The sequence below is a fragment of the Staurois parvus genome, unplaced genomic scaffold, assembly GCF_062004578.1.
Source record: "Staurois parvus isolate SC_StPar_1 unplaced genomic scaffold, SC_StPar_1.0 ptg000566l, whole genome shotgun sequence".
Lineage (NCBI taxonomy): Eukaryota > Metazoa > Chordata > Amphibia > Anura > Ranidae > Staurois > Staurois parvus.
The window spans coordinates 679,821-705,611 of NW_028318362.1; the positions used below are offsets into that span (position 1 = coordinate 679,821).

Below are 25,791 nucleotides of genomic sequence, written 5' to 3' on the forward strand. Positions count from 1 at the left end.
AGACCAGAGACAGGCAGAGAGATAGTGTTCTGAGAAGTATGTCAGCAAGGACAGTATCTATGTTAGTTCAGGTTTCCTTACCAATAGTCAGCTATAGCAATCTGTACATTTTGTGGGCATTGTGTGCAGTCCATTAAATATATTTTAGACCCCTTCACACCTAAGGGTAAAACCAGGGGCGGCTGACCATTCAAGCACTCGGGGACTGCCCGAGGGCCCGGGGTCAGTAGGGAGCCCCATGAAATGCCCCTGGTACCTTTTATAGGCTTTTTTTGTGTGTGCTTTGAGTGTGGGCAAAGAAACAGGGGCCCCATGATCCCCTATTGCATGGGGGCCCCATGAGTTGTCAGTCCACCCCTGGGTAAAACAAATCTTAAAGCCTAAGAAAATTTTACAACTTTGACATGTGTTAGTAAAATGGTACAAATCATCACAACTACTTTGTACATCCAGGTGAATTATACCTTGTTTTTTTCAGGACAAATTGTGCTTTCATTTGGTGGTAAATGGTAATGGATATCTGCTGCTTTTTTTCTATTAAAAAGGAAAACTAGCCCAAAATAGTAAAAACATTTTTTTTAATTTCGCTGTGTGTTTCTTGTTACTACCATAACCTACCACCAAAGAACAACCCAAAATAAAATGTTCAGCTCTTGATGATTGCAGCGATATCATATGTGTGTATGTTATTTGTTGTTTGTACCTGTAGTAGAGCCCAGAAACAATAGTGTGCATGTTGTTTTTTGTTTCTTTATCTAAAACGCACTGACACTAACTGACACTGATACCAATAAAAAAAAAAAAAAAACCTGACCTTGACCCAAACACTAATCCTGGCACTGATCTTTAGAGTGGGGCCCTGGGCTCTCAGTGACACCCCGGTCTTTGTGCTGGGAGCGTGCTGTGCAGTACGCTCCCAGCACAAAGGCAGGTACGCAAATATGCAGTCCCACGGAAAAAAGCCCAATTATGTGAGGCCGCATATTTGTGTGACGTCTGCGCCAAGTGGTTAAACAATAAATGACTAAGTGCAGTAGTACATACTGTGTATTGTATATTAACCCCTGCTTCAGAATACCCCAGAATATTGTACTGAGAGAAATATGAAGGCTGCCTTTGCTGCTCTCCTTCTAAAAATACCAAGTCCTTGGTTCTCCTAGACCTTAATATGTTGAGTCCCAAATCTGTGACAGACTCGCATCCAAGTCTCAGGGGTAAATCTATGTACTTGTTTCTGATCAGTGACTCAAAATTTTGAATTCTTTGGAATAACATAGAAGCTAGGCAATGACTTTTTTTTAAAAGCAATGGGTCTAGCAATGGTAACCTATGTATTTTGAGAGTACTGGATTTTTTGAATGTAGTTTAATAATTATATCTACCTTCTGTTGACTTGTCACTAGATGGCAGTCACTAATGGGGGGGTTTACACCATGTTTTACCTGTAAAGCGCTGGGCAGGATAAGTGAAGACAGTGCTGCTCCTCTAGGACAGGTCCTGAGTTGCCTAGTACACATATAAATAGAGATGAGGGTGCCCCCACCTACACATAGGCTGTATTATAAAAGGTGTCAATTTAAAGATGATGTAATCACCACATTAATGGTGATGAAGGCACATCAGTGGTGTAGAAGGGTCTCTGGAATGCTGTTGGAACCATGCAGAGTTCGGCAGGCAAGCTGTCAGGCTGTGTGCAAAAATCGGCAGGCAAATGGCTGGAGAGTATACCCAAAACTGTAAGGCTGAAGCTTGGAGTTCCTCCTGAAGCTTGGTGGCTTCTGGGAGCTTTCAGCAAACTTCGGGAGTAGCTAGTAATGATATCACTATGTTGGAAGCGTGGCTCACTGTGACACACACTGACAGCTTGGAATTGTGCACCTGCTCCCAGCCACAGAATCTCCAAGCTGGGTGGAGGGCGAAGCAGCTAGGTGCCACCCCTCTGGCGGATGTCACCCAGGTGAGGTCTGCACCCCCCTAGTGAAGCCACTGACATGTGGCCTATGTGCATTGTTGTACATTGCCATTCATTGTGAATGGCACCCCAATGCTGATTTACAGTTTAAAGTTGTACACCAACCCTTCAGGGCAACTTATGCACAGATGTGATTGATGTGGCATGTTTTGTTTCTTAAAGGAAGTACAGGAATGTCTGAAACGTCTTAAGGGTCCATTTCAAGTGATTGCAGCACAGAACAAAATATGTATTAATGGATGCAGAAGTGTGAATAGAGAACTCGTCATGTCCAGTTTAGAGATGTTAAATAAAGATCCAAAATAAAAATAATAGTGCTGCGCTCCTGTGCTCTTAGTAATGTTTACTCATAATATGATGTGATATATCTTAAAAGAATAAATAAATTAAATAAACCATTCGTCTGTGACATATCTGTGATCAAACTATAAACTTTTTCATACCATCACTAGTGAAAGACATAATATGGTGACCAAATCAAAAATAATATATAATTGCCTCAATGCAATCCAATTAAATAAACATCAAAAATAGTCCGTATTATGTGAACAGTCCTCCTAATATATGAAAAAACGTGTGCATCCAAATGGATGAAACAACGGTGAGTATTAATTTATTATGCGCTCACTTCCTTTTTAGCCTAATGTGAATTTAGGCTGAAAATCGCTTAATGTCCTAAAAGGACGGATGAAACTGCTCCTGCTCCAGATCTCCTACTCAGATGGTTTTACGTTGCAGTATACAAATAATCTACCTGGTGTCTCTCCAAAGTGCTGCTCCCTATGATGGATATAGATGGATGGATTCCTCACTCTCACCTCCAGTGGTCTATTCCTCCTTATATCCCCTCCAGAGCTCCACATATATAGTGTCAAAAAGAAAACAAGAAATAGTGCCTTATCCTTTTATGCGTTTTATTAATCAAATAAGTGGTCCCACTCACATATAAACCAAATAAAATGCGCCTGTGATAAATGCCTTTGTGTGTGCTCTGCACACTTCCTATACTCGCTGTTACAAGCCGACAGAACGTGGTGAGTCTGGTGACGTCAGAGGGGAGGGGCTTGATTAATTGATTATTTATATCACTATTGAATTTCACCTTATTAGCTCACAAGTAATAATATCACTCAATTTCTTAATAAAGATCCAAAGTGGAGGGCTGATTGACCCTTTATATCATGGAGGAAAGCTCTCTTCATGATGGTAGTGCTTGGGCAGGCATCAAATGGAGCTTGTCCATTCAAACATCCACAACATGAAGCAGGCTTCACACAATGAGCTTTATGTTCAGTAAAACTTTACTGCTCTGGAGAACATGCGCATGGAAGCCTTGCCTAGGACTTCTCCATACTAATGCATTTCATAGGAACTTAAATTGTTTTTTTTTTACATTGCAAATAGAGATGAGCGAATCGAACCAGGCGAAGTGGAATTCGTTTCGAATTTCAGGAAAAATTTGATTCGCGGCGAATCCGAATATTAGCATACTTCGGGTGCGCGAATCGGATTTTTCCCGATCAGCCGGCAAAAGTGTCCCTGCAGAGAGCTCCGCTATTTCTGACAGTTCTCTGACAGTTCCTTCACATGTACAGCGGTTGAAACATTGTATCTATTTGTTTCCATTTAGGATACAGATGTTTTTATTCGGAAATAGATACAATGTTTCAACCGCTGTAAATGTGAAGGAACTGTCAGAGAACTGTCAGAAATAGCGGAGCTCTCTGCAGATACACTTTTTGCTGTACTGGAATACTTCTTCTTTTCATTCTTCTTTTCATTCTTCTCATTCTTCTTTTCATTCTTCTTTTCATTCTTCTTCTTCTTTTCATTCTTCTCATTCTTCTTTTCTTCTTCATGAAAAGAAGAATGAGAAGAAGAATGAAAAGAAGAATGAGAAGAATGAAAAGAAGAATGAAAAGAAGAAGAAGAATGAAAAGAAGAATGAGAAGAAGAATGAAAAGAAGAATGAGAAGAAGAATGAAAAGAAGAATGAGAAGAATGAAAAGAAGAATGAGAAGAATGAAAAGAAGAATGAAAAGAAGAATGAAAAGAAGAATGAAAAGAAGAAGAAGAATGAAAAGAAGAATGAGAAGAAGAAGAAGAATGAAAAGAAGAATGAGAAGAATGAAAAGAAGAATGAAAAGAAGAAGAAGAATGAAAAGAAGAATGAGAAGAAGAATGAGAAGAATGAAAAGAAGAATGAGAAGAATGAAAAGAAGAATGAACAGAAGAAGAAGAAGAATGAAAAGAAGAAGAAGAATGAAAAGAAGAATGAAAAGAAGAAGAAGAATCTTTTCATTCTTCCCATTCTTCTTTTCATTCTTCTTTTCATTCTTCTTCTTTTCATTCTTCTTCTTCTTTTCATTCTTCTTTTCATTCTTCTTCTTCTTTTCATTCTTCTTATTCTTTTCATTCTTCTTTTCATTCTTCTCATTCTTCTTTTCATTCTTCTCATTCTTCTTTTCATTCTTCTTCTTTTCCTTCTTCTTTTCATTCTTCTTCTTCTTTTCATTCTTCTTTTCATTCATCTCATTCTTCTTTTCATTCTTCTTCTCATTCTTCTTCTCATTCTTCTTTTCATTCTTCTTCTCATTCTTCTTCTTTTCATTCTTCTTCTTTTCATTCTTCTCATTCTTCTTTTCTTCTTCATGAAAAGAAGAATGAGAAGAAGAATGAAAAGAAGAAGAAGAATGAAAAGAAGAATGAGAAGAAGAATGAAAAGAAGAATGAAAAGAAGAATGAGAAGAATGAAAAGAAGAAGAAGAATGAAAAGAAGAATGAGAAGAAGAATGAAAAGAAGAATGAGAAGAAGAATGAGAAGAATGAAAAGAAGAATGAAAAGAAGAAGAAGAAGAATGAAAAGAAGAATAAGAATGAAAAGAAGAATGAAAAGTAGAAGAAGAAGAAGAATCTTTTCATTCTTCTCATTCTTCTTTTCATTCTTCTTTTCATTCTTCTTCTTTTCATTCTTCTTCTTCTTTTCATTCTTCTTTTCATTCTTCTTCTTCTTCTTTTCATTCTTCTTCTTCTTTTCATTCTTCTCATTCTTCTTTTCATTCTTCTTCTTTTTTTCATTCTTCTTTTCATTCTTCTTCTTCTTCTTTTCATTCTTCTTCTTTTTTTCATTATTCTTTTCATTCTTCTTCTTCTTTTCATTCTTCTTCTTTTTTTCATTCTTCTTTTCATTCTTCTTCTTCTTCTTTTCATTCTTCTTTTCATTCTTCTTCTTCTTTTCATTCTTCTTCTTCTTCTTTTCATTCTTCTTTTCATTCTTCTTCTTCTTTTCATTCTTCTTCTTTTCATTCTTCTTTTCATTCTTCTTCTTCTTCTTTTCATTCTTCTTCTTCTTTTCATTCTTCTTTTCATTCTTCTTTTCATTCTTCTTCTCATTCTTCTTCTTCTTCTTTTCATTCTTCTTTTCATTCTTCTTCTTCTTTTCATTCTTCTTCTTCTTCTTTTCATTCTTCTTTTCATTCTTCTTCTTCTTTTCATTCTTCTTCTTTTCATTCTTCTTTTCATTCTTCTTCTTCTTCTTTTCATTCTTCTTCTTCTTTTCATTCTTCTTTTCATTCTTCTTCTCATTCTTCTTCTTCTTCTTTTCATTCTTCTTTTCATTCTTCTCATTCTTCTTTTCTTCTTCATGAAAAGAAGAATGAGAAGAAGAATGAAAAGAAGAATGAGAAGAATGAAAAGAAGAATGAAAAGAAGAAGAAGAATGAGAAGAAGAATGAAAAGAAGAATGAGAAGAATGAGAAGAATGAAAAGAAGAATGAGAAGAATGAAAAGAAGAATGAAAAGAAGAAGAAGAAGAATGAAAAGAAGAAGAAGAAAAATGAAAAGAAGAATGAAAAGAAGAAGAATGAAAAGAAGAATGAGAAGAATGAAAAGAAGGAAAAGAAGAATGAAAAGAAGAAGAAGAAGAATGAAAAGAAGAAGAAGAAGAAGAATGAAAAGAAGAATGAAAAGAAGAAGAAGAATGAAAAGAAGAATGAGAAGAATGAAAAGAAGAATGAGAAGAAGAATGAGAAGTATGAAAAGAAGAATGAGAAGAATGAAAAGAAGAATGAAAAGAAGAAGAAGAATGAAAAGAAGAATGAAAAGAAGAAGAAGAAGAATGAAAAAAAGAAGAAGAATGAAAAGAAGAAGAAGAAGAATGAAAAGAAGAATGAGAAGAATGAAAATCTTTTCATTCTTCCCATTCTTCTTTTCATTCTTCTTTTCATTCTTCTTCTTCTTCTTTTCATTCTTCTTCTTCTTTTCATTCTTCTTTTCATTCTTCTTCTTCTTTTCATTCTTCTTTTCATTCTTCTTCTTCTTTTCATTCTTCTCATTCTTCTTTTCATTCTTCTTCTTCTTCTTTTCATTCTTCTTTTCATTCTTTTCATTCTTCTTTTCATTCTTCTCATTCTTCTTTTCATTCTTCTCATTCTTCTTCTCATTCTTCTTTTCATTCTTCTTCTCATTCTTCTTTTCATTCTTCTCATTCTTCTTTTCTTCTTCATGAAAAGAAGAATGAGAAGAAGAATGAAAAGAAGAGGAAGAATGAAAAGAAGAATGAGAAGAAGAATGAAAAGAAGAATGAAAAGAAGAATGAGAAGAATGAAAAGAAGAATGAAAAGAAGAAGAAGAATGAAAAGAAGAATGAGAAGAAGAATGAAAAGAAGAATGAGAAGAAGAATGAGAAGAATGAAAAGAAGAATGAGAAGAATGAAAAGAAGAATGAAAAGAAGAAGAAGAAAAATGAAAAGAAGAATAAGAATGAAAAGAAGAATTAAAAGAAGAAGAAGAAGAAGAATCTTTTCATTCTTCTTTTCATTCTTCTTCTTCTTCTTTTCATTCTTCTTCTTCTTTTCATTCTTCTTTTCATTCTTCTTCTTCTTCTTTTCATTCTTCTTTTCGTTCTTTTCATTCTTCTTCTTTTCATTCTTCTCATTCTTCTTTTCATTCTTTTTCTTCTTCTTTTCATTCTTCTTCTTTTCATTCTTCTTCTTCTTTTCATTCTTCTTTTCATTCTTCTTCTTCTTCTTTTCATTCTTCTTCTTCTTTTCATTCTTCTTTTCATTCTTCTTCTTTTCATTCTTCTTTTCATTCTTCTTCTTCTTCTTTTCATTCTTCTTCTTTTCATTCTTCTTTTCATTCTTCTTCTTCTTTTCATTCTTCTTTTCATTCTTCTTCTTCTTCTTCTTTTCATTCTTCTTTTCATTCTTCTTCTTCTTCTTTTCATTCTTCTTCTTCTTTTCATTCTTCTTCTTTTCATTCTTCTCATTCTTCTTTTCATTCTTCTTCTCATTCTTCTTCTTTTCATTCTTCTCATTCTTCTTTTCATTCTTCTTCTCATTCTTCTTTTCATTCTTCTTTTCATTCTTCTTTTCATTCTTCTCATTCTTCTTTTCTTCTTCATGAAAAGAAGAATGAGAAGAAGAATGAAAAGAAGAATGAAAAGAAGAATGAGAAGAATGAAAAGAAGAATGAGAAGAATGAAAAGAAGAATGAGAAGAAGAATGAAAAGAAGAATGAGAAGAAGAATTAGAAGAATGAAAAGAAGAATGAGAAGAATGAAAAGAAGAATGAAAAGAAGAAGAAGAAGAATGAAAAGAAGAAGAAGAAGAAGAATGAAAAGAAGAATGAAAAGAAGAAGAATGAAAAGAAGAATGAGAAGAAGAATGAAAAGAAGAATGAAAAGAAGAATGAGAAGAATGAAAAGAAGAATGAAAAGAAGAAGAAGAATGAAAAGAAGAATGAGAAGAAGAATGAAAAGAAGAATGAGAAGAATGAAAAGAAGAATGAGAATGAAAAGAAGAATGAGAAGAATGAAAAGAAGAATGAAAAGAAGAAGAAGAAGAATGAAAAGAAGAAGAAGAATGAAAAGAAGAATGAAAAGAAGAAGAAGAAGAATCTTTTCATTCTTCTCATTCTTCTTTTCATTCTTCTTCTTCTTCTTTTCATTCTTCTTCTTTTCATTCTTCTTCTTCTTCTTTTCATTCTTCTTCTTCTTCTGAGGATGAGGATGAAGAAGAAGAAGAAGAAGAAGTAGCATGAAAATAAGAAGAATTCCAAGCCGGCAAAAAGTGTATCTGCAGAGCTCCTCTATTTCTGACAGTTCTCTGACATTCACATTTACAGCGGTTGAAACATTGTATCTATTTGTTTCCATAAATGGAAACAAATAGATACAATGTTTCAACCGCTGTAAATGTGAATGTCAGAGAACTGTCAGAAATAGCGGAGCTCTGCAGATACACTTAGCGGAGCTCTGCAGATACACTTTTTGCCGGCTTGGAATTCTTCTTATTTTCATCCTACTTCTTCTTCTTCTTCTTCTTCTTCATCCTCTTCCTCTTCTTCTTTTCTATAAATGGAAACAAATAGATACAATGTTTCAACCGCTGTATGGAGTGAATGTCAGAGAACTGTCAGAAATAGCGGAGCTCTGCAGATACACTTAGCGGAGCTCTGCAGATACACTTTTTGCCGGCTTGGAATTCTTCTTATTTTCATCCTACTTCTTCTTCTTCTTCTTCTTCTTCATCCTCATCCTCAGAAGAAGAAGAAGAGGATGAGGATGAGGATGAAGAAGAAGAAGAAGAAGAAGTAGGATGAAAATAAGAAGAATTCCAAGCCGGCAAAAAGTGTATCTGCAGAGCTCCGCTAAGTGTATCTGCAGAGCTCCGCTAAGAAATAGCGGAGCTCTGCAGATACACTTTTTGCCGGCTTGGAATTCTCCTTCTTCTCATCCTTCTACTTCTTCTCATCCTTCTTCTTCTTCTCATCCTTCTCCTTCTTCTCATCCTTCTTCTTCTTCTTCTCATCCTTCTCCTTCTTCTCATCCTTCTCCTTCTTCTCATCCTTCTTCTTCTTCTCATCCTTCTTCTTCTTCTCATCCTTCTTCTTCTTCTCATCCTCCTCCTTCTTCTCATCCTTCTTCTTCTTCTCATCCTTCTTCTTCTTCTCATCCTTCTCCTTCTTCTCATCCTTCTTCTTCTTCTCATCCTTCTTCTTCTTCTCATCCTTCTTCTTCTTCTCATCCTTCTCCTTCTTCTCATCCTTCTTCTTCTTCTCATCCTTCTTCTTCTCATCCTTCTCCTTCTTCTCATCCTTCTTCTCATCCTTCTCCTTCTTCTCATCCTTCTCCTTCTTCTCATCCTTCTCCTTCTTCTCATCCTTCTCCTTCTCCTTCTTCTCATCCTTCTCCTTCTCCTTCTTCTCATCCTTCTCCTTCTTCTCATCCTTCTCCTTCTTCTCATCCTTCTCCTTCTCCTTCTTCTCATCCTTCTCCTTCTTCTCATCCTTCTCCTTCTCCTTCTTCTTCTTCTCATCCTTCTTCTTCTTCTCATCCTTCTCCTTCTTCTCATCCTTCTTCTTCTTCTCATCCTTCTTCTTCTCATCCTTCTCCTTCTTCTCATCCTTCTTCTCATCCTTCTCCTTCTTCTCATCCTTCTTCTCATCCTTCTCCTTCTTCTCATCCTTCTCCTTCTTCTCATCCTTCTCCTTCTCCTTCTTCTCATCCTTCTCCTTCTTCTCATCCTTCTCCTTCTTCTCATCCTTCTTCTTCTTCTCATCCTTCTGCTTCTTCTCATCCTTCTCCTTCTCCTTCTCCTCATCCTTCTCCTTCTTCTCATCCTTCTCCTTCTTCTAATCCTTCTCCTTCTCCTTCTTCTCATCCTTCTCCTTCCTCATCTCCAAGGGCATTTAAATTAAAGGCACAGTGTTCTGCACTAATATAAAGGCTCTCTGAAGCCTAGAAACCCTTTTTATAAGTTGAATTCATAGCGAATAAATTCGCATCGAATCGAATTTCTTCCTCAAATTCGGCGAATCAGCCGAATCGAATTTTTGAATAATTCGCTCATCTCTAATTGCAAACTCCAAGTTGACCATTTTGTTTGTGCTCCACTGCATAGCAAATTGGTGACCTGGAAAAACATGCACCCAGTAAAGTGTCTGGAAATCATTTTTCTTGTGCTTGATTTTGGTCAGTAACCAATAAACCCATATAATGTTGTCCTGAGAAGTTACTTTTGCCAAAGATACCTTACCTCACAGGAAGTGTGCTTGTTAAGTGATTTGGGAATACTTGCAAACCCAAGTTGGAAAACTCATATTTACCTGCTTTTAGTCACCAACCACACCACTGCGATTTGTGTGCAATTTCAGCACAATTTCAGAAGACTTTATTGCTACTTGTTAAGACTTTCAACGATTTCTTGCAATTTGCAGTGCGATTTCCATTATATTCTATGTATGTAAAATCACAACAAAAGTGCAGAAAAAGTAATGCAAGAACTACTTTAGAAATTGCAGTGCAGCAAATCACAAATGTTGAGACACTGGAGTTCACATTCATTAGATGCAATTTCAGGTGCGATTTCAATTCCCATTTGCACCTGAATTTGTATCGGTATGACCAGGCACCTATTGTATAAGGCTGAAAAGTCGTCTGTGCTGTGAGACCATGGATGATTACAAACCAATGTGGAGGATCTCCTTGGGGGTCTTCATTTGGGTAACTAGGTAGCATGCTGCATTTAGGTGAAAAGGTTATGTTGAAAAATTCAGATCAGCTGAACCTGACCTGATGGACTGACTGCTTGTTGAGATGACTACAGTCATGATAACAAATCTGCTATCTTCACAGGTACATAATGACTCAATTTAGATGTCACTGTCAATGTGCAGATTTTTGAAAAGCATAACTTTTTTTGTTCCACATCTTCCAACGCAGTGCTGAAAGTGTATAACCAACTTTTTTTTAGCTTGGATAGAGTAGAGAAGTGTTAAAACCCCTACAAATTTTTTTATTTGTGTACCATTGGGGAAATTCACCTTCATTTCTTGTTACAGACACACAACTGGAAATCTCTCAAAGTCAGGGGAAGTCCCCTCTTAAACAATTGTCCCCGGAAAAGGAGTTACCATTGGAAGATTTTGCCTCACATTTTTTTGGGGGGATAACTCTGAAATGTTAGATTTCCCCTCACTTTCTCAACAACAATTGTCACCAGTACAAACAGAGGTGTAAATCTCCCCAATAAGGACTCAGACAACAATAAAAACTTGAGAAAGGGTCTAACCCTGCCCTACTATATCAAGATGCCTACAGTCTCTAGATTAGTGCATACTGTATATATATATATATATATGTTTTGTTCTATGAAATGTTTTAAGTTTAAACCGATAGTAAACCCCTTTTATTTTAAATTGTGAAAGAGTAGGTGCAGAATAACCAGAAAAGAATGGCCCTATTCTTTAAAAATCTGTCATTGCCTTCCTTCACCTTTCTGGTTGCAGGTATCTCTTTTAGCTGGTCAAGTGCTGAGGAGACACCTGTGCCTACTCATGCCTAGCTGCATGGTACCTGAGCTGATCTGTGTGAATTCATAGATGCACACAGTACCGGCAAGGCATGCTTTTTTCTCAGCAAGATGAATTACAGGATAGCCCTGATGAAGTTATGTGATGCGTGAAGCAATGCGTCGGATGGAAGTGTGGTGACGTCATTTCCAGTGTGGCAATGCCAGCCGCCATCTTGGTTTACCTCTGTATATATGCTTGAGTGGGCCACTTAGCCCTTTGCTCCATGTGAGTGTATTTTTTTTATCTCTACTATTAAGTATCATTACCTACTACACTATGAGGAGTCTCTGTGTTTCTGTTTGAGTTCATCGCCAAACCATGGTTTATCAAAGCAGACCTCTACTACTGTGATATTGAAAGTGATGGAGAATTTCAACTGAGCGCAATTTGACCTGGTTTTTAGGTCAAAACTGGGAGCTAAGTGCACACCCCTGGTGAAGATGGACACAGCGGTGCTTGAAGTGGACACCTTGAAGAGTTTTTCACATATTATGAATTGATACTTATTTGTGACTTTATGATTCATCACTGTGCACTTGCACTGTATACTTTGTTTAATTTGATTATGATATTCTAATTTATGCTGTATGTTTAATATTATTGTTACCAGGTTTACTTTATATACGGTGTTGTATTTCTGCCTAGGAGGGCTGCTGGGTGTTTACTAATATACCCTACGTCTTTATGCACTTTTTTGAATTATCATTATTTTCTTGAGATATATATTTATTTAAATCATGGTTTTGTTTTTACATGGTAGAAATGTTTATTTTTATCAAGTAGAGCAGCCGGGTGTTTACTATTAGCCCCTCCGTTCTTATGCACTTTTGTGTGTAATAGCAGCGTGGAGTTCTATTAGTGAGGTCATTTATTCTTTGAGAAACAGGTGGCAATTATTGCCCTTATTTAAGGAAGGAAGGCAGCAAATGTTGTACATGCTGGTTACAATGTATTTCTCTCTGAAATTCTGCGGAAAATGGGTCGTTCCAGACATTGTTCAGAAGAACAGCATACCTTGATTAAAAAATTGATTGGAGAGGGGAAAACATATAAAGAAGTGCAGAAAATGATAGGCTGATCAGCTAAAATGATCGCAAATGCTTTAAAATGGCAACCAAAACCTGAAAGACGTGGAAGAAACTGAAAAACTACCATTCAAATGGATAGAAGAATAGCCAAAATGGCAAGGACTCAGCCAACAATCAGCTCCAGGAAGATCAAAGAAGGTCTAAAGTTACCTGTGAGTACTGTTACAATTAGAAGATGCCTATGTGAAGCCAAGCTATCTGCAAGAAGCCCCCGCAAAGTCCCACTGTTGAAAAAAAGACGTGCTGAAGAGGTTACAATTTTCCAAAGAGCACATTGACTGGCCTAAAGAGAAATGGCGCAACATTTTGTGGACTGATGAAAGTAAGATTGTTCTTTTTGGGTCTAGTGGCCGGAGACAGTTTGTCAGACGACCCCCAAACTCTGAATTCAAGCCACAGTACACTGTGAAGACAGTGAAGCATGGTTGTGCAAGCATCATGATATGGGGATCTTTCTCATACTACGGTGTTGGGCCTATTTATCGCATACCAGGGATCATGGATCAGTTTGAATACATCAGAATACTTGAAGAGGTCATGCTGCCTTATGCTGAAGAGGAAATGCCCTTGAAATGGGTGTTCCAACAAGACAACGACCCCAAACACACCAGTAAACGTGCAACATCTTGGTTCCAGACCAACAAGATTGACGTTATGGAGTGGCCAACCCAATCCCCGGATCTTAATCCAATAGAAAACTTGTGGGGTGACATAAAAAATGCAGTTTCTGAGGCAAAACCAAGAAATAGAGAAGAACTGTGGAATGTAGTCCAATCATCCTGGGCTGGAATACCTGTTCACAGGTGCCAGAAGTTGGTTGACTCCATGCAACACAGATGTACAGCAGTTCTCAGAAACAGTGCTTATACAACTAAATATTCATTAAGTGATTCAAAGGAAAACAAAATCTTCAAACATTTTTCAGTTTATATAGTGAATGTTTGAGTTTGTAAAGAAGAATACAAACTGCTATTTTTTTGAACAGTCTAATATTCACTTTTCTTCAATTTTTTTAGAGGAACAACACAAATTTGATATATTTTTCTTCATGTTTTGATTTGGAATAGAATGTGTAGTGTTCCCAATGCATTTGTGTGTATGGAAATAAAAGCTATTAGAAGGATTTTGAGCTTTATTCACATTTTTCAACACACTGCTATTATTTTGAACACAACTGTATTTCTATGTCATAATTTGTGTGTGGGAACACGTGTCGATGTGTGCAGCTTACACAGTAGATGTCAGAGTGATCCATTCATTCTGTTTGGCAGCGCATAAGATCTATTTTCTTGGAAAGAAAAAAAGTGTTGTGGACAGGGGGGTTTACAAATGTACAAGCCACTTTTCATTTAAAGAGGTTGGTTGTAAACTCTTAAACCCTAGTGAAATGAATGGCCTTAAGTGATACACAGAGATGAATCAAATTCTCCATTTATCTGCAGGCCTCTCTTCTCCAGGGCCTCCTAAAGCATACACTTTACACATCTTTCTCACAGCATAAAGTACAGAACTGAGTGTAATCTGAGACCTATGTGGAGGTTTACACAGTCTCATAGGAAAAACATGCACAGTTGAGGGTGTCAATCACTTGCTTTGTGGTGGTGGTGGTGGTGGGGGGGGGGGCAGGGCTGTCCTCCAGGATTCTGTAGTGCTAGCACAGAGTGTCAAAAGTGATTCATGTAAATAGCAGAGGAAGGAGAGAGCTGACAGAAATCACACTAGGCTAGTACACACATAGAAGGATACACTTTTTCATTTCAGCCATTTACAAGCACTTTAACACTGTAAATGCATTAGGCCTAAAAATACCTAGCAATTAAGAACTACTTTCAATATACATTTCTTACAACGCTTTTTACCACTGAATTTTGAAATCCATATTGAAAAAATATGTATAAAACCACTATGCATTTCCTTTAAGAATACATTATGTTTTAATAACCATCTGTTGGATATTGAGAGACATGAAAATTACAAGCTCTACCAAAGAGTTTCAGCTTTTAAATATACCATTTCTGTACATTTTTATTAGGCTCTTAACTGTAACAAGAATATTTTAGTGAGGTGTCTGTGGGCGTCTCTTTATCCATTCTGCAATAGCTGGGACTTCTTTTACTCTTCCTTTAAGAGCTATCAGCTTTGGGTAGTCTTTTGCAAAGCCAGGTACATAAAAATCAATACTATCACTGCAGATATCCCAGAAAAAGTCAGCCCATGTTACCTGGAGAGAAAACAGACCTATGTTATTTTTGGCTACTTATAAGGAATAGAAATACAATTTTAAACAGTTACTTTAGACAAGCACTTTAGACAATGAACTTTAAAGGCATCCCAGTCTTAGTCAATAGAGTTCAATATTGAGTTGTACAAAAAGGAAGACGTGAAAAGAGAATCACTAAAAAGTGGTTACATTATGGACAGAATGCGATACAAAAAGTAGTTTAAAAAATTATGCTTTATTACACAATACATATGTGGACAATTAAGGTAAACACCTTGATTCACCATCACCTCAGTAAGAAATAATACAAAAACAGACCTAAAATCACATAAAAACAATATCAAGACCGGTTTTTGTAATAATGTGCTGCAGACATAGTGATGAAATACTGTCTAATACATTTGCAGCACCAGCCCATTGGTTACACCACCATGAAGGGAGTGTATCAAAAAATGATACCATATAGGCATGATATGCTTAGCAATAATGGCTCATATCAAGCACCAAGTAACAATGATGTTATTGCCCAGAAACCTAACCAGGCAATGTGGGTGAAAAATAGTAAAAACATATATAGGGATGCGGATACCTCTATTTTAACCAGATGAGTTTTTTGCAAAAATTATGATTTAAGGCAAGAGTAGGTGGTGAAATATGAAATTACAGTAGTTATGTCCATATTGTATGGATACAGAGTCAGTAATGAAAGAATCACCATTAATGTCCTCAATATAATAGAGGTGGCAGGGCCCTGCTCCAAGGGGTTTCTTCACTGCGACATGCGGGCTATTAACCACCTTAGTATTGATGTGATTGTATAGACTGCTGGGTCCTCCGTGTCTTGTTTTATATATAGGGTGCCTTGCACCTATATAGTGAAACATACTGTCCCCATCCTGTAACAAATAGGTAACATATGGACAGTCAATCAATGCATATTCCTTGTAGTAAACGTATTAAATGGTGGGCATGCGCCTTATTTCCTTTTTGCTGTACAACAATTCACTCACCACCCAAGCCATAGGTGATACTTTTTCAGCGTTTCCTTCATCTGGGTTACCAGGCGTAGTCCCGGAGGCAGCCGCCACCATTAGGACTATGATCCGGTAGGTTCCGCTCCTCCCTTGGTGCTTGTGCAGCCTTGCACCGTTTGTGGCCAGCGTGTATGGCTGGCTTCCCTGCTGGTCAGCGTGTATGGCGCTAATGCGTATGGCCGGGAATGACGAGTCTGACGTATGACTTCAACGCGTTTCGCCGATGGGAGTATCTCAGTCGGCTTCGTCAAGACCAATGAGACACCTGCCTTTCACACTCTATTTATAATGGGCTTGTTACCACTCTAATATGCAAATCTATTAATGGCAATAGTACTCAATGGGAAAAAAAGAGCTAATTACTTAGCAAAAGAACTGGTCATATACTACAATTAAAAGGACAGATACCTGGGTACACTGAGAGGGGAACTATTCATTCTTACAGATTGCCATTAGCCAGAGGAATTTGGTGATAGCCATCCTAAACACCACAAGATGGCGCAACCAGTTTATTGTACTATACATCTACTTATTTTTCCAAAAACACTTGGAGATCACATTCAATATTTAACCCTTTTGGAAATAGAGTATCTAGTTTAAATATCCAGTGTTTTTCACGTTTTAGAAGTTCTCTATCAAAGTCACCTCTCCTCTGTGGGAAATTAAGTGCATAAATTCCTTTAACCTTAGTGCCCTCTAACCTACCTCCATGGTACTTAGCATAATGCTGAGCCAAATTGCTTTCAGGGTCATTGGACCTAACATCCCTAAAGTGTTCACCTATTCACACTTTTAGCTGCCTTTTAGTTTTACCAATATACATTTTTTTTTACATGGACAGGTCAACATGTAGAGTACTCTAGCTGTGGAGCAGTGTACAAGGCTTTGAATTTTAAAATGAGCTTTATTATTTGAATCAGAAAATATATCTGTACGATCTACAAACTTACAAATTTGGCATTTGCCACACCTATACATCCCTTTAGTGCGTGACTTCAACCATGTTGGTTGTTTCAATATTGAGTTGGCCCACAAATTGCAGCTATAACAGCTTCAACTCTTTTGGGAAGGCTGTCCACAAGGTTTGGGAGTGTGTCTATGGGAATGTTTGATCATTCTTCTAGAAGTGCATTCCTGAGGTTGTGAGGTTCCTTTCACTGGAACTAAGGGGCTAAGCCCAACCTTTGAAAAATAACCCCACACCATTACCCCCCTCCACCAAACTTTACACTTGGCACAATGCAGTCAGCCAAGTACTGTTCTCCTGGCAACTGCCAAACCCAGACACGTCCATCAGATTGACAGAGAGGAAAACATGATTTGCCACTCCAGAGAACACGTCTCCACTGCTCTAGAGCCCAGTGGCAACGTGCTTTACACCACTGTATCCAACGCTTTGCATTGCACTTGGTGATGTAAGGCTTGGATGCAGCTGCTCGGCCATGGACACCCATTCCATGAAGCTCTCTATGCACTATTGTTGTGCTAATCTGAAGGCCAAATGATGTTTGCAGGTCTTTAGCTATTGACTCTACAGACAGTTGGCAACTTCGATGCACTGTGCACTTCAGTGTGTGCTGACCCCGCTCTGTTGCTGTTGTTCCCAGTTGCTTCCACTTTGTTATAATACCACTAACAGTTGATCATGGAATATTTAGTAGCAAGGAAATTTCATGGATGGATTTATTGCACAACTGGCAACCTATCACAGTACCACGCTTGAATTCACTGAGCTCCTGAGAGCGACCCATTCTTTCACAAATGTTTGTAGAAGCAGTCTGCATGCTTAGGTGCTTGATTTTATACACCTGTGGCCAGGGGGGTGAATGGAACACCTAAATCCAATGATTTGGAGGGGTGTCCCAATACTTTTGGCAATATAGTGTATATTTGAATATTCTTTTAGTTAAAGTGATCCTATAGGGAAAATCAAACTAAGCAGGGCATTGCATAACAGGCATTATAAAATGTCTGCTCTCATTTTTAACACACCACTGCTGAAACCAACACAATGTCAATACAAATTTCAACTTTCTTATAAAGTCAAAACTTGCAAAGAGTCAAGCCAGCTCACACCACCACCACTCACTCAATAGTATTCAAGTCTGGCAATTGCCTGCTCTGACACAGAGTGCTGCATTGTGGGAAGCAGGGAGGCTGCAGATGTTTGCCCCAATACCTAAAGTACCTGGTGTGCACAGTAGGCCATGGGGTCAGATGAGAGAAAAGTAAGGATAAGAGCAACCATCTTAAGGTGCCTGCTATGCAGCATCATGCTTATTTTTCTGCTAATTGTTTTCTTTAAAGGAAAAGTTCACTTTTGTGAACCCTTTCCATTTTACACCCATATTTAGCATGTAACATGCTCAGCATCTGCCTCCTCTCCCCCCAACCCACCACGCCCTGTGACAGCAAGCCAAGGATCTTCTCCCCGCACCCACTGCCACAATTCAAAAAGAGTGTGGGGAGCTCTGCCCACACACCTGTGTCATCCATTTACAGAGTTCTGTGAATAAATGCTTACAAGTACCATCAACCATTGTGGCAGACAGCTTGCAGTTCTCAATAAACTACCAGGACACTGATGAGCGATCTGGTAGTTTATTGATGTTCCCGTTGTTCAGTAACTGCCTGCCCATATCGAGGAATGGGGTAGACAGTGTACTAAGAGGTTGCAAAAGCCTGACACTGCACCCACGTTCTGCTGATCATGGATTGAATGCTTTACAATAAATAATAATACATTCAAATTTTTTTTCTTCTTGATAGGTGAACCTATCCTTTCAGTCACCTGACAATATATGGGGGCAGTTTTATTTTGATTGTTTAAAAAATAAGAAAAACTTTTTCATACTGATGCATTTTTTAAATATGTATATAAAAATCTATATTTTACAAATAAACATTTTACACAGGATGCGATAAACGATTCCATAGAGGTTTATGCACTTTTTTCTAATGCCATAGGGCCCCTATAAACATGCACGCATAGAAGGGAAGGGAGCAGGGTGAGAAGTTGTTCTGACCCCTTCAGTTCTGTGAGTTAATCTGAGCTTGATCTACTAATTAAACATGAAATATTCATATACAAATTTTTTAGGTATTTTTTAGTCCTGAACAAAAGAAAAAGAAAAATAGGGAAGAGAAAATATAAAAAATATATATATACTGTATATATTGTGACAGGATGAACGGCGAGGTGATAGAGGGACGCTATGTGTCACCTCGCATATGCTCATACCTGACCGTTTAGGTGGAGTCCACTCCGGGTTTTCGGGACCACAGTTAAGCAGGTGGTTCCGGACCAGAGTTTGGACTCCACTGATCTCCACCAACAGGTGATATAAAAGGGCAGGGCTGGAGCAAGGAGTTGCTCGTGGCCTGGGACTCAGAGAGGTATTCTGAGAGAGCTGTGTGTATGGACTATACCTACAAGAAAAGGTTTGCTGTTATTTTGTTTTGGTGACAGGGAGAAGCCCTTCACCTCTGAGAGAGGAATCATCTTCTGTTTAGTTAGTGCCTGAATGGCAAGGGTTTATTTTTGATGTTTTGTTTTATTTTGATATTTCTTGCAAACCTTTTAATAAAACTGACAAACAGTCAGATTTTGACGAAAGCCTGCTGTGCGGTCTACCTTTGTCTCAGGGAAGGAGATCCCCCACCTGAGCTAACCCCACATATGGTGGATTTGGCGGGCACTTCCTGAGCAAGTGGGAAGATGGAGGAAATAATAAGAGCCTTGCTGCAGGCCAATGCAGCACAACGGGAGACAAATCGCCAGTTTGCAGAGGCCCAAGAAGCAGACCGAGAGCTCCTTAAGCAGGTGGCCCAACACCTATTAGAATTAAAGAAGGAATCTGCAGATCCACTGCCAGTGGAGCAGAAAATGGCGCGGGCCAGCTATGTTTTGCAGAAGATGACACCTGCGGATGATGTGGAGGCCTACCTCACAACTTTTGAAAGGGTTGCTGTTCGGGAAGGATGGAAAAAGGAGCAATGGGCAGGACTGCTTGCACCATTTTTGACAGGTGAATCCCAAAAAGCCTATTATGACCTGGAACCAGGGGATGCCCAGGACTATGAGAAACTGAAGGCTGAGGTCCTTGCACGCCTGGGTGTCACCCTTGCAGTCCGGGCTCAGTGGGTGCATCAGTGGCATTTCAGGGCTGACAAACCACCCAGATCTCAGATGTTCGATTTGATACATCTCTCCAAAAAGTGGCTCCAGCCAGAGGTATTGTCAGGCCCTCAGATTGTGGAGCGTGTGGTCATGGACCAATATTTGCGTGCACTCCCTGCCACTTTGAGGAAGTGGGTCGGCCGTGGAGACCCTAAATCTGCAAACGAGCTGGTGGACCTGGTGGAGAGATATGCAGCCGCTGAGGACTTTTTTCATTTACCTGGGCCGTACCCCAAGGTCACTAGGGGTGGAAAACTATCCGGAGGATCCGGTAAGACTGTTCCATGGGCCAAAGGCTCAGGAAAAAATGATAAGACTATTGTGTCAGATAATGAGACTGTAGGCTTAGGACCTAGAGACTGGCCAAATAGGTCAGGAAGGTCCCCAAAGCCATTTAGAGGTCTAAGCACTGAACATATAATCTGTTATCGTTGTCATGCGTTAGGTCATATTGCTGCAAACTGTCCTTTAAATGATGAACCTATGCAATGTGAAAATGCTTATTTAGGAAAACGCATGTCTCTTTTTGCACAGGTGGTATGTACTGCAGCATGTCAGAAACGCATGGAAAAACAAATGTGTGTGATTGCCATTGATGAAAAGCCAGTAACTGCTCTGCTAGACTCGGGTAGTGTTGTGACCTTAGTAAAAAGTGATTTGGTAAACCCTGCAAGCTTACACCCTAGCACGATTGGGGTTATTTGTATTCATGGTGATACACGTAATTACCAGACTGCTCTGGTGGAGATTGGTACTCCCTGGGGCCCTGTGACCCATTCTGTGGGAGTGGTGCCCTCTCTGCTTCATGAAGCCATAGTGGGGAGAGATTTTCCCCATTTCTGGAAGTTATGGGATAGGGAGGGGAGTCAGGAAGACCGAGCTCCCCCTGCTGGGGAAACGCCGGAAACTCCTGAACTCACTCCTGACCCCTTTGACTGCCGAGTGGAAGTGGAAACTGTGGGTGTGTCCGAGGAAGGCGTAGATCTTTTCCCTTTCTCTGTAATGGCTGGGGAGCAGGAGAAGTTGGATCCAACCCCAGACATTGAAGATATGGAACAAGAGATGATCGCTGGCTCTAGTGAGAGTGGACAGAATGTGGTGCCTGACCTAGAGGTCAGAAAAGAGGATTTTTGTACGGAACAACTGAAAGATTCCACACTTAATAGAGCCCGTGAAAACATTAAAATGATTGATGGGGAACCAGTGGAAAATGATGTAGCGGTGTCTTTTCCCTACATGGCTCTTAACAATAACTTGCTCTATCAAGTGGTAAAGCAAGGGGAGGAGGTGGTAGAACAGTTAGTGGTCCCCAAACCCTTTCGCCGGATGGTACTGGATTTAGCCCATGGGCATATAATGGGTGGACACCTGGGTGTAGAGAAAACAAAGGAGAGAATAACCCAGAGATTCTTCTGGCCAGGCTTACATGGAGACATCAAAGCGCATTGTGAATCATGCCCGGAATGTCAATATTCTGCGCCCTCACCCCATTTTCGCAGTCCGCTAGTACCCCTACCCATAATTGAAGTACCGTTTGAAAGAGTGGGCATGGACCTAGTGGGTCCAGTAGTAAAGTCTGCCCGGGGCCATCAGCACATACTGGTGATACTTGACTATGCCACCCGGTATCCTGAAGCCATCCCCTTGCGTAATACCTCCGCTAAAAATATCGCCAAAGAGCTTGTCCGGGTGTTTAGTCGTGTAGGTATTCCAAAGGAGATATTAACGGATCAGGGCACGCCATTTATGTCTAGAGTTATGAAAGAGTTATGCAAATTGTTCAAAATCTCCCATCTCCGTACCTCGGTCTACCACCCCCAAACCGATGGGCTTGTGGAAAGGTTTAACAAGACCCTTAAGAATATGTTAAAAAAGGTGGTGGACAAAGATGGGAGAAATTGGGATTTTTTGCTACCATATCTCATGTTTGCTATACGAGAAGTACCTCAGGCCTCTACAGGATATTCACCTTTTGAATTACTGTATGGTAGACATCCCAGGGGATTGCTAGATGTTGCAAAAGAAACCTGGGAGACAGAGTCCACGCCCTATAGAAGTGTCATCGAGCATATCTCACAGATGCAGGATAGAATCGCAGCTGTCATGCCACTTGTTCGGGAACACATGGAGCAAGCCCAGGAGGTCCAGAGAAGGGTTTATAACCGGGGTGCCAGGATCCGTACCTTCAACCCTGGGGATAGAGTGCTGGTGCTAGTCCCCACCGTGGAAAGTAAATTCCTCGCAAAGTGGCAAGGTCCCTTTGAAATTAGGGAGAAAGTGGGGGAAGTAAATTATAAAGTTTACCAGCCAGGAAAAAGGAAACCCGAACAAATCTATCATGTTAATCTCTTAAAACCTTGGAAAGACAGGGAAAGTTTGTTGGCAGTACCAAGCCCCCAAAATGACGTGGTTCCCGTGGCCCCTCAGGTACCTATAACGGAAACCTTGTCAGTAGCCCAACAAAATGATGTTAAGGAGTTTGTGAGAAAGAATGGAGATTTCTTCTCTCACCTACCTGGACTGACTACGGTCATACAGCATGACATAGTTACCCAACCAGGGGTCCGCATAAACGTAAAGCCCTATAGAATACCCGAGGCCAGGCGGGAAGCAGTGGCAAAGGAAATAAAAGACATGTTAGAGTTGGGAGTGATCGAGGAATCTCACAGTGAGTGGTCGAGTCCCATAGTGTTGGTCCCAAAACCAGATGGAACCATTTGTTTCTGTAATGATTTCAGGAAACTGAACAGTGTGTCTAAGTTTGATGCATACCCGATGCCTCGGGTGGATGAGCTCATTGACAGGTTGGGAACGGCTCGGTACATAACCACCTTAGATCTGACCAAAGGCTATTGGCAGATTCCTTTAACGGAAGCTTCAAAAGAAAAGACAGCATTCTCCACCCCCGAGGGGTCCTTTCAGTATAAGCGGATGCCGTTTGGTTTGCATGGGGCTCCTGCATCATTCCAAAGGATGATGGACAAGACGTTGAGACCACATCGCCAATATGCAGCTGCCTATTTGGATGATGTCGTCATCCACAGTCCCGACTGGGAATCTCATTTGTCCCTCTTGCAAGCGGTCGTAGATTCGCTGCAGGAAGCAGGTCTTACCGCCAACCCCAGAAAGTGTGCCATTGGCTTAGAGGAGGCCAAATATCTTGGCTACATCATTGGTCGAGGTCTCATTAGGCCTCAGATCAATAAAATTGAGGCAATTCAAAAGTGGCCCCAACCTGTAAATAAAAAACAAGTCCGGGCATTTCTTGGAATCACGGGGTACTACAGGCGGTTTATCCCCAATTTTGCCACCATTGCAGCCCCACTGACAGATCTGACAAAAGGTAGGGGGTCAGTCATGATTAAGTGGAATCCTGAGGCGGAGACCGCATTTCAAAGGCTGAAACAAGCTCTCTGTGCTCAACCTGTGCTTGTGACTCCAGATTTCACAACAGAGTTTGTGGTACAGACTGATGCCTCTGACGTGGGACTAGGTGCGGTACTGTCCCAAATCAGAGATGGGGGGGAGCACCCTGTGGTCTTCCTAAGTAGAAAGCTCAACAAACATGAGAGAAACTATGCCATTGTGGAGAAGGAATGTTTGGCCATCAAATGGGCCTTGGAGGCCCTGAAATATTACCTGTTAGGAAGACCGTTCAAGTTGGTGACTGATCATGCCCCGCTCAAATGGATGTGTGATAATAAGGAGAAAAACAGTAGAGTGACAAGGTGGTTTCTCGCGCTACAAGTGTTCAAATTTACAGTGGAACACAGAGCGGGGAAACTGCAAAGTAATGTAGATGCCCTCTCCCGGGTCCATTGCCTGGTTGGAACAGTTGCTCAGCCGCAGGGGCTTGAGCAGAGGGGGGGGATATGTGACAGGATGAACGGCGAGGTGATAGAGGGACGCTATGTGTCACCTCGCATATGCTCATACCTGACCGTTTAGGTGGAGTCCACTCCGGGTTTTCGGGACCACAGTTAAGCAGGTGGTTCCGGACCAGAGTTTGGACTCCACTGATCTCCACCAACAGGTGATATAAAAGGGCAGGGCTGGAGCAAGGAGTTGCTCGTGGCCTGGGACTCAGAGAGGTATTCTGAGAGAGCTGTGTGTATGGACTATACCTACAAGAAAAGGTTTGCTGTTATTTTGTTTTGGTGACAGGGAGAAGCCCTTCACCTCTGAGAGAGGAATCATCTTCTGTTTAGTTAGTGCCTGAATGGCAAGGGTTTATTTTTGATGTTTTGTTTTATTTTGATATTTCTTGCAAACCTTTTAATAAAACTGACAAACAGTCAGATTTTGACGAAAGCCTGCTGTGCGGTCTACCTTTGTCCCAGGGAAGGAGATCCCCCACCTGAGCTAACCCCACAATATATATATGTATATATAGATATATCTATATCTATCTATCTATCTATATATTTATTAATTAAAAACACTGTACATTAAGGTAATATTCACATATTAGTAAGCATCCTCTTGTCCAGTATTGCAGACATTTCTGTATATGCAGCCTACGCAGATTTAAAAGGTTACTTATCATCCCTTTGGTGTCATGGGTTAAAGCAAACCATCCTTTTCACAGATGTTATCTTTGGCCTGAGGCCTGCACATAATTATATCTTCTTGTGTTTCAAGGATGCAACTTTATTGTGTTAAAAAAAAAGTAGCATTTTCCTTAGGAGTGGGAGATTTTCTTCAAGGATTGGGAAGTTATGTTAGTTCTGCAAGAACAGACCTCCTTTGTGACAATTCTCTGCTCTGGAGACCTCTACAGAACTATCTTGATACAATTTAGTTGCTTGTCTTGATACGTCAAGGCTCAACAACACAGCAATTGCCACGTTGTCACAGAAATTACATTTAAAAATATAGGCTAGTTTTTGCCCTTTGTAGCAATTCTTAAAACACATTTTCTCATGATGGTTTTGAAAGCACAATTACTGTTCTGTAGCTTTGGAACAACGTAACATTTTCAACATGAAATTGTTTTCAGCAAGAAAAAAACTACTTGCTGTAACAAATCAATAAAAATAACAAAGATGTTGACTAATCTTCCACTGAAATCTAGAGCAGCTTTCTCCATCTATGCAATTTTGAGGTGAAACAGTGGCAGTTGTGTACTTGTCCAAGCCATGTGACCATGTTAAAGCGAAGTTCCACTCACTCTGTCAAAAAATAAAAGTCAGCAGCTACAAAAACTGTAGCTGCTGACTTTTTAAAAACAGCCACTTACCTGTCCCTTGGTCCTGTAGTGTGTCCCCCGCAGCCTGTTTCACTGGTCATCCTGGATTCCAGGAGGCCAGCATCTTCTGTGCAGCTTGCAGCTTCACAGCCGGGTGCCCACTGCGCATGCAGGAGTAGCGTTGCGCTTCATGAATGGTCCTGTAGTCTTCTGGGACCTGTCACGTGTCCCAAAAGACTACAGGGAGGGAAGGAGGACACCTTCCACTTCCGATCACCTAGGCTTACGGACCAGAAGTGGGAGCAGGTACCTGTCAAATTTGGGTACTCGCCCCCCCCCCCCACCCCCCAAAGGTGCCGATCCTTAATGGGGAGCAAGGGAACAGTCCTTAAAGTGGAACTTCCCCTTTTGGGTGGAGCTCCGCTTTAAAAAGATACTATAGCTAGAACACTGCATAACTTGTGTAGGCAATGTATGTGTATTGTGAAAGTGATGAAGGTGTATAACCAACAAACTGCACTGAATATATAAATAAGCGATACTTATCACTATTGAATAACATCTGTATATAACCACTACGCTGCCACATTAAAAAATAAACAAATCATCAAGAAAAAAACACTTTAGGAAGTATTCAGGTGGCTCATACATCAATTTTCAGTGCAAAAGCTCTATAAAAAAAAAAATAAATAATATATATATATATAATGAATAAAATTTTCCACACAAAGGAATAATTAATGAAATTACA

The 25,791-nt window shown here is 39.6% G+C and overlaps 1 protein-coding gene across 1 annotated transcript in view; it reads right to left on the reverse strand.

Annotated features, from left to right (window-relative positions):
- Positions 1 to 14,327: 14,327 nt before the first annotated feature.
- The window catches only part of LOC149450657 (hematopoietic prostaglandin D synthase-like), a 53,861-nt gene continuing 42,397 nt past the window's right edge, over positions 14,328 to 25,791 (reverse strand). Inside the window, exon 6 of the mRNA XM_089691629.1 lies at positions 14,328 to 14,638. Within this exon, the coding sequence (XP_089547755.1) occupies positions 14,474 to 14,638 (165 nt within the window). The 3' untranslated portion in view covers positions 14,328 to 14,473. The remainder of the gene's footprint in view (positions 14,639 to 25,791) is intronic.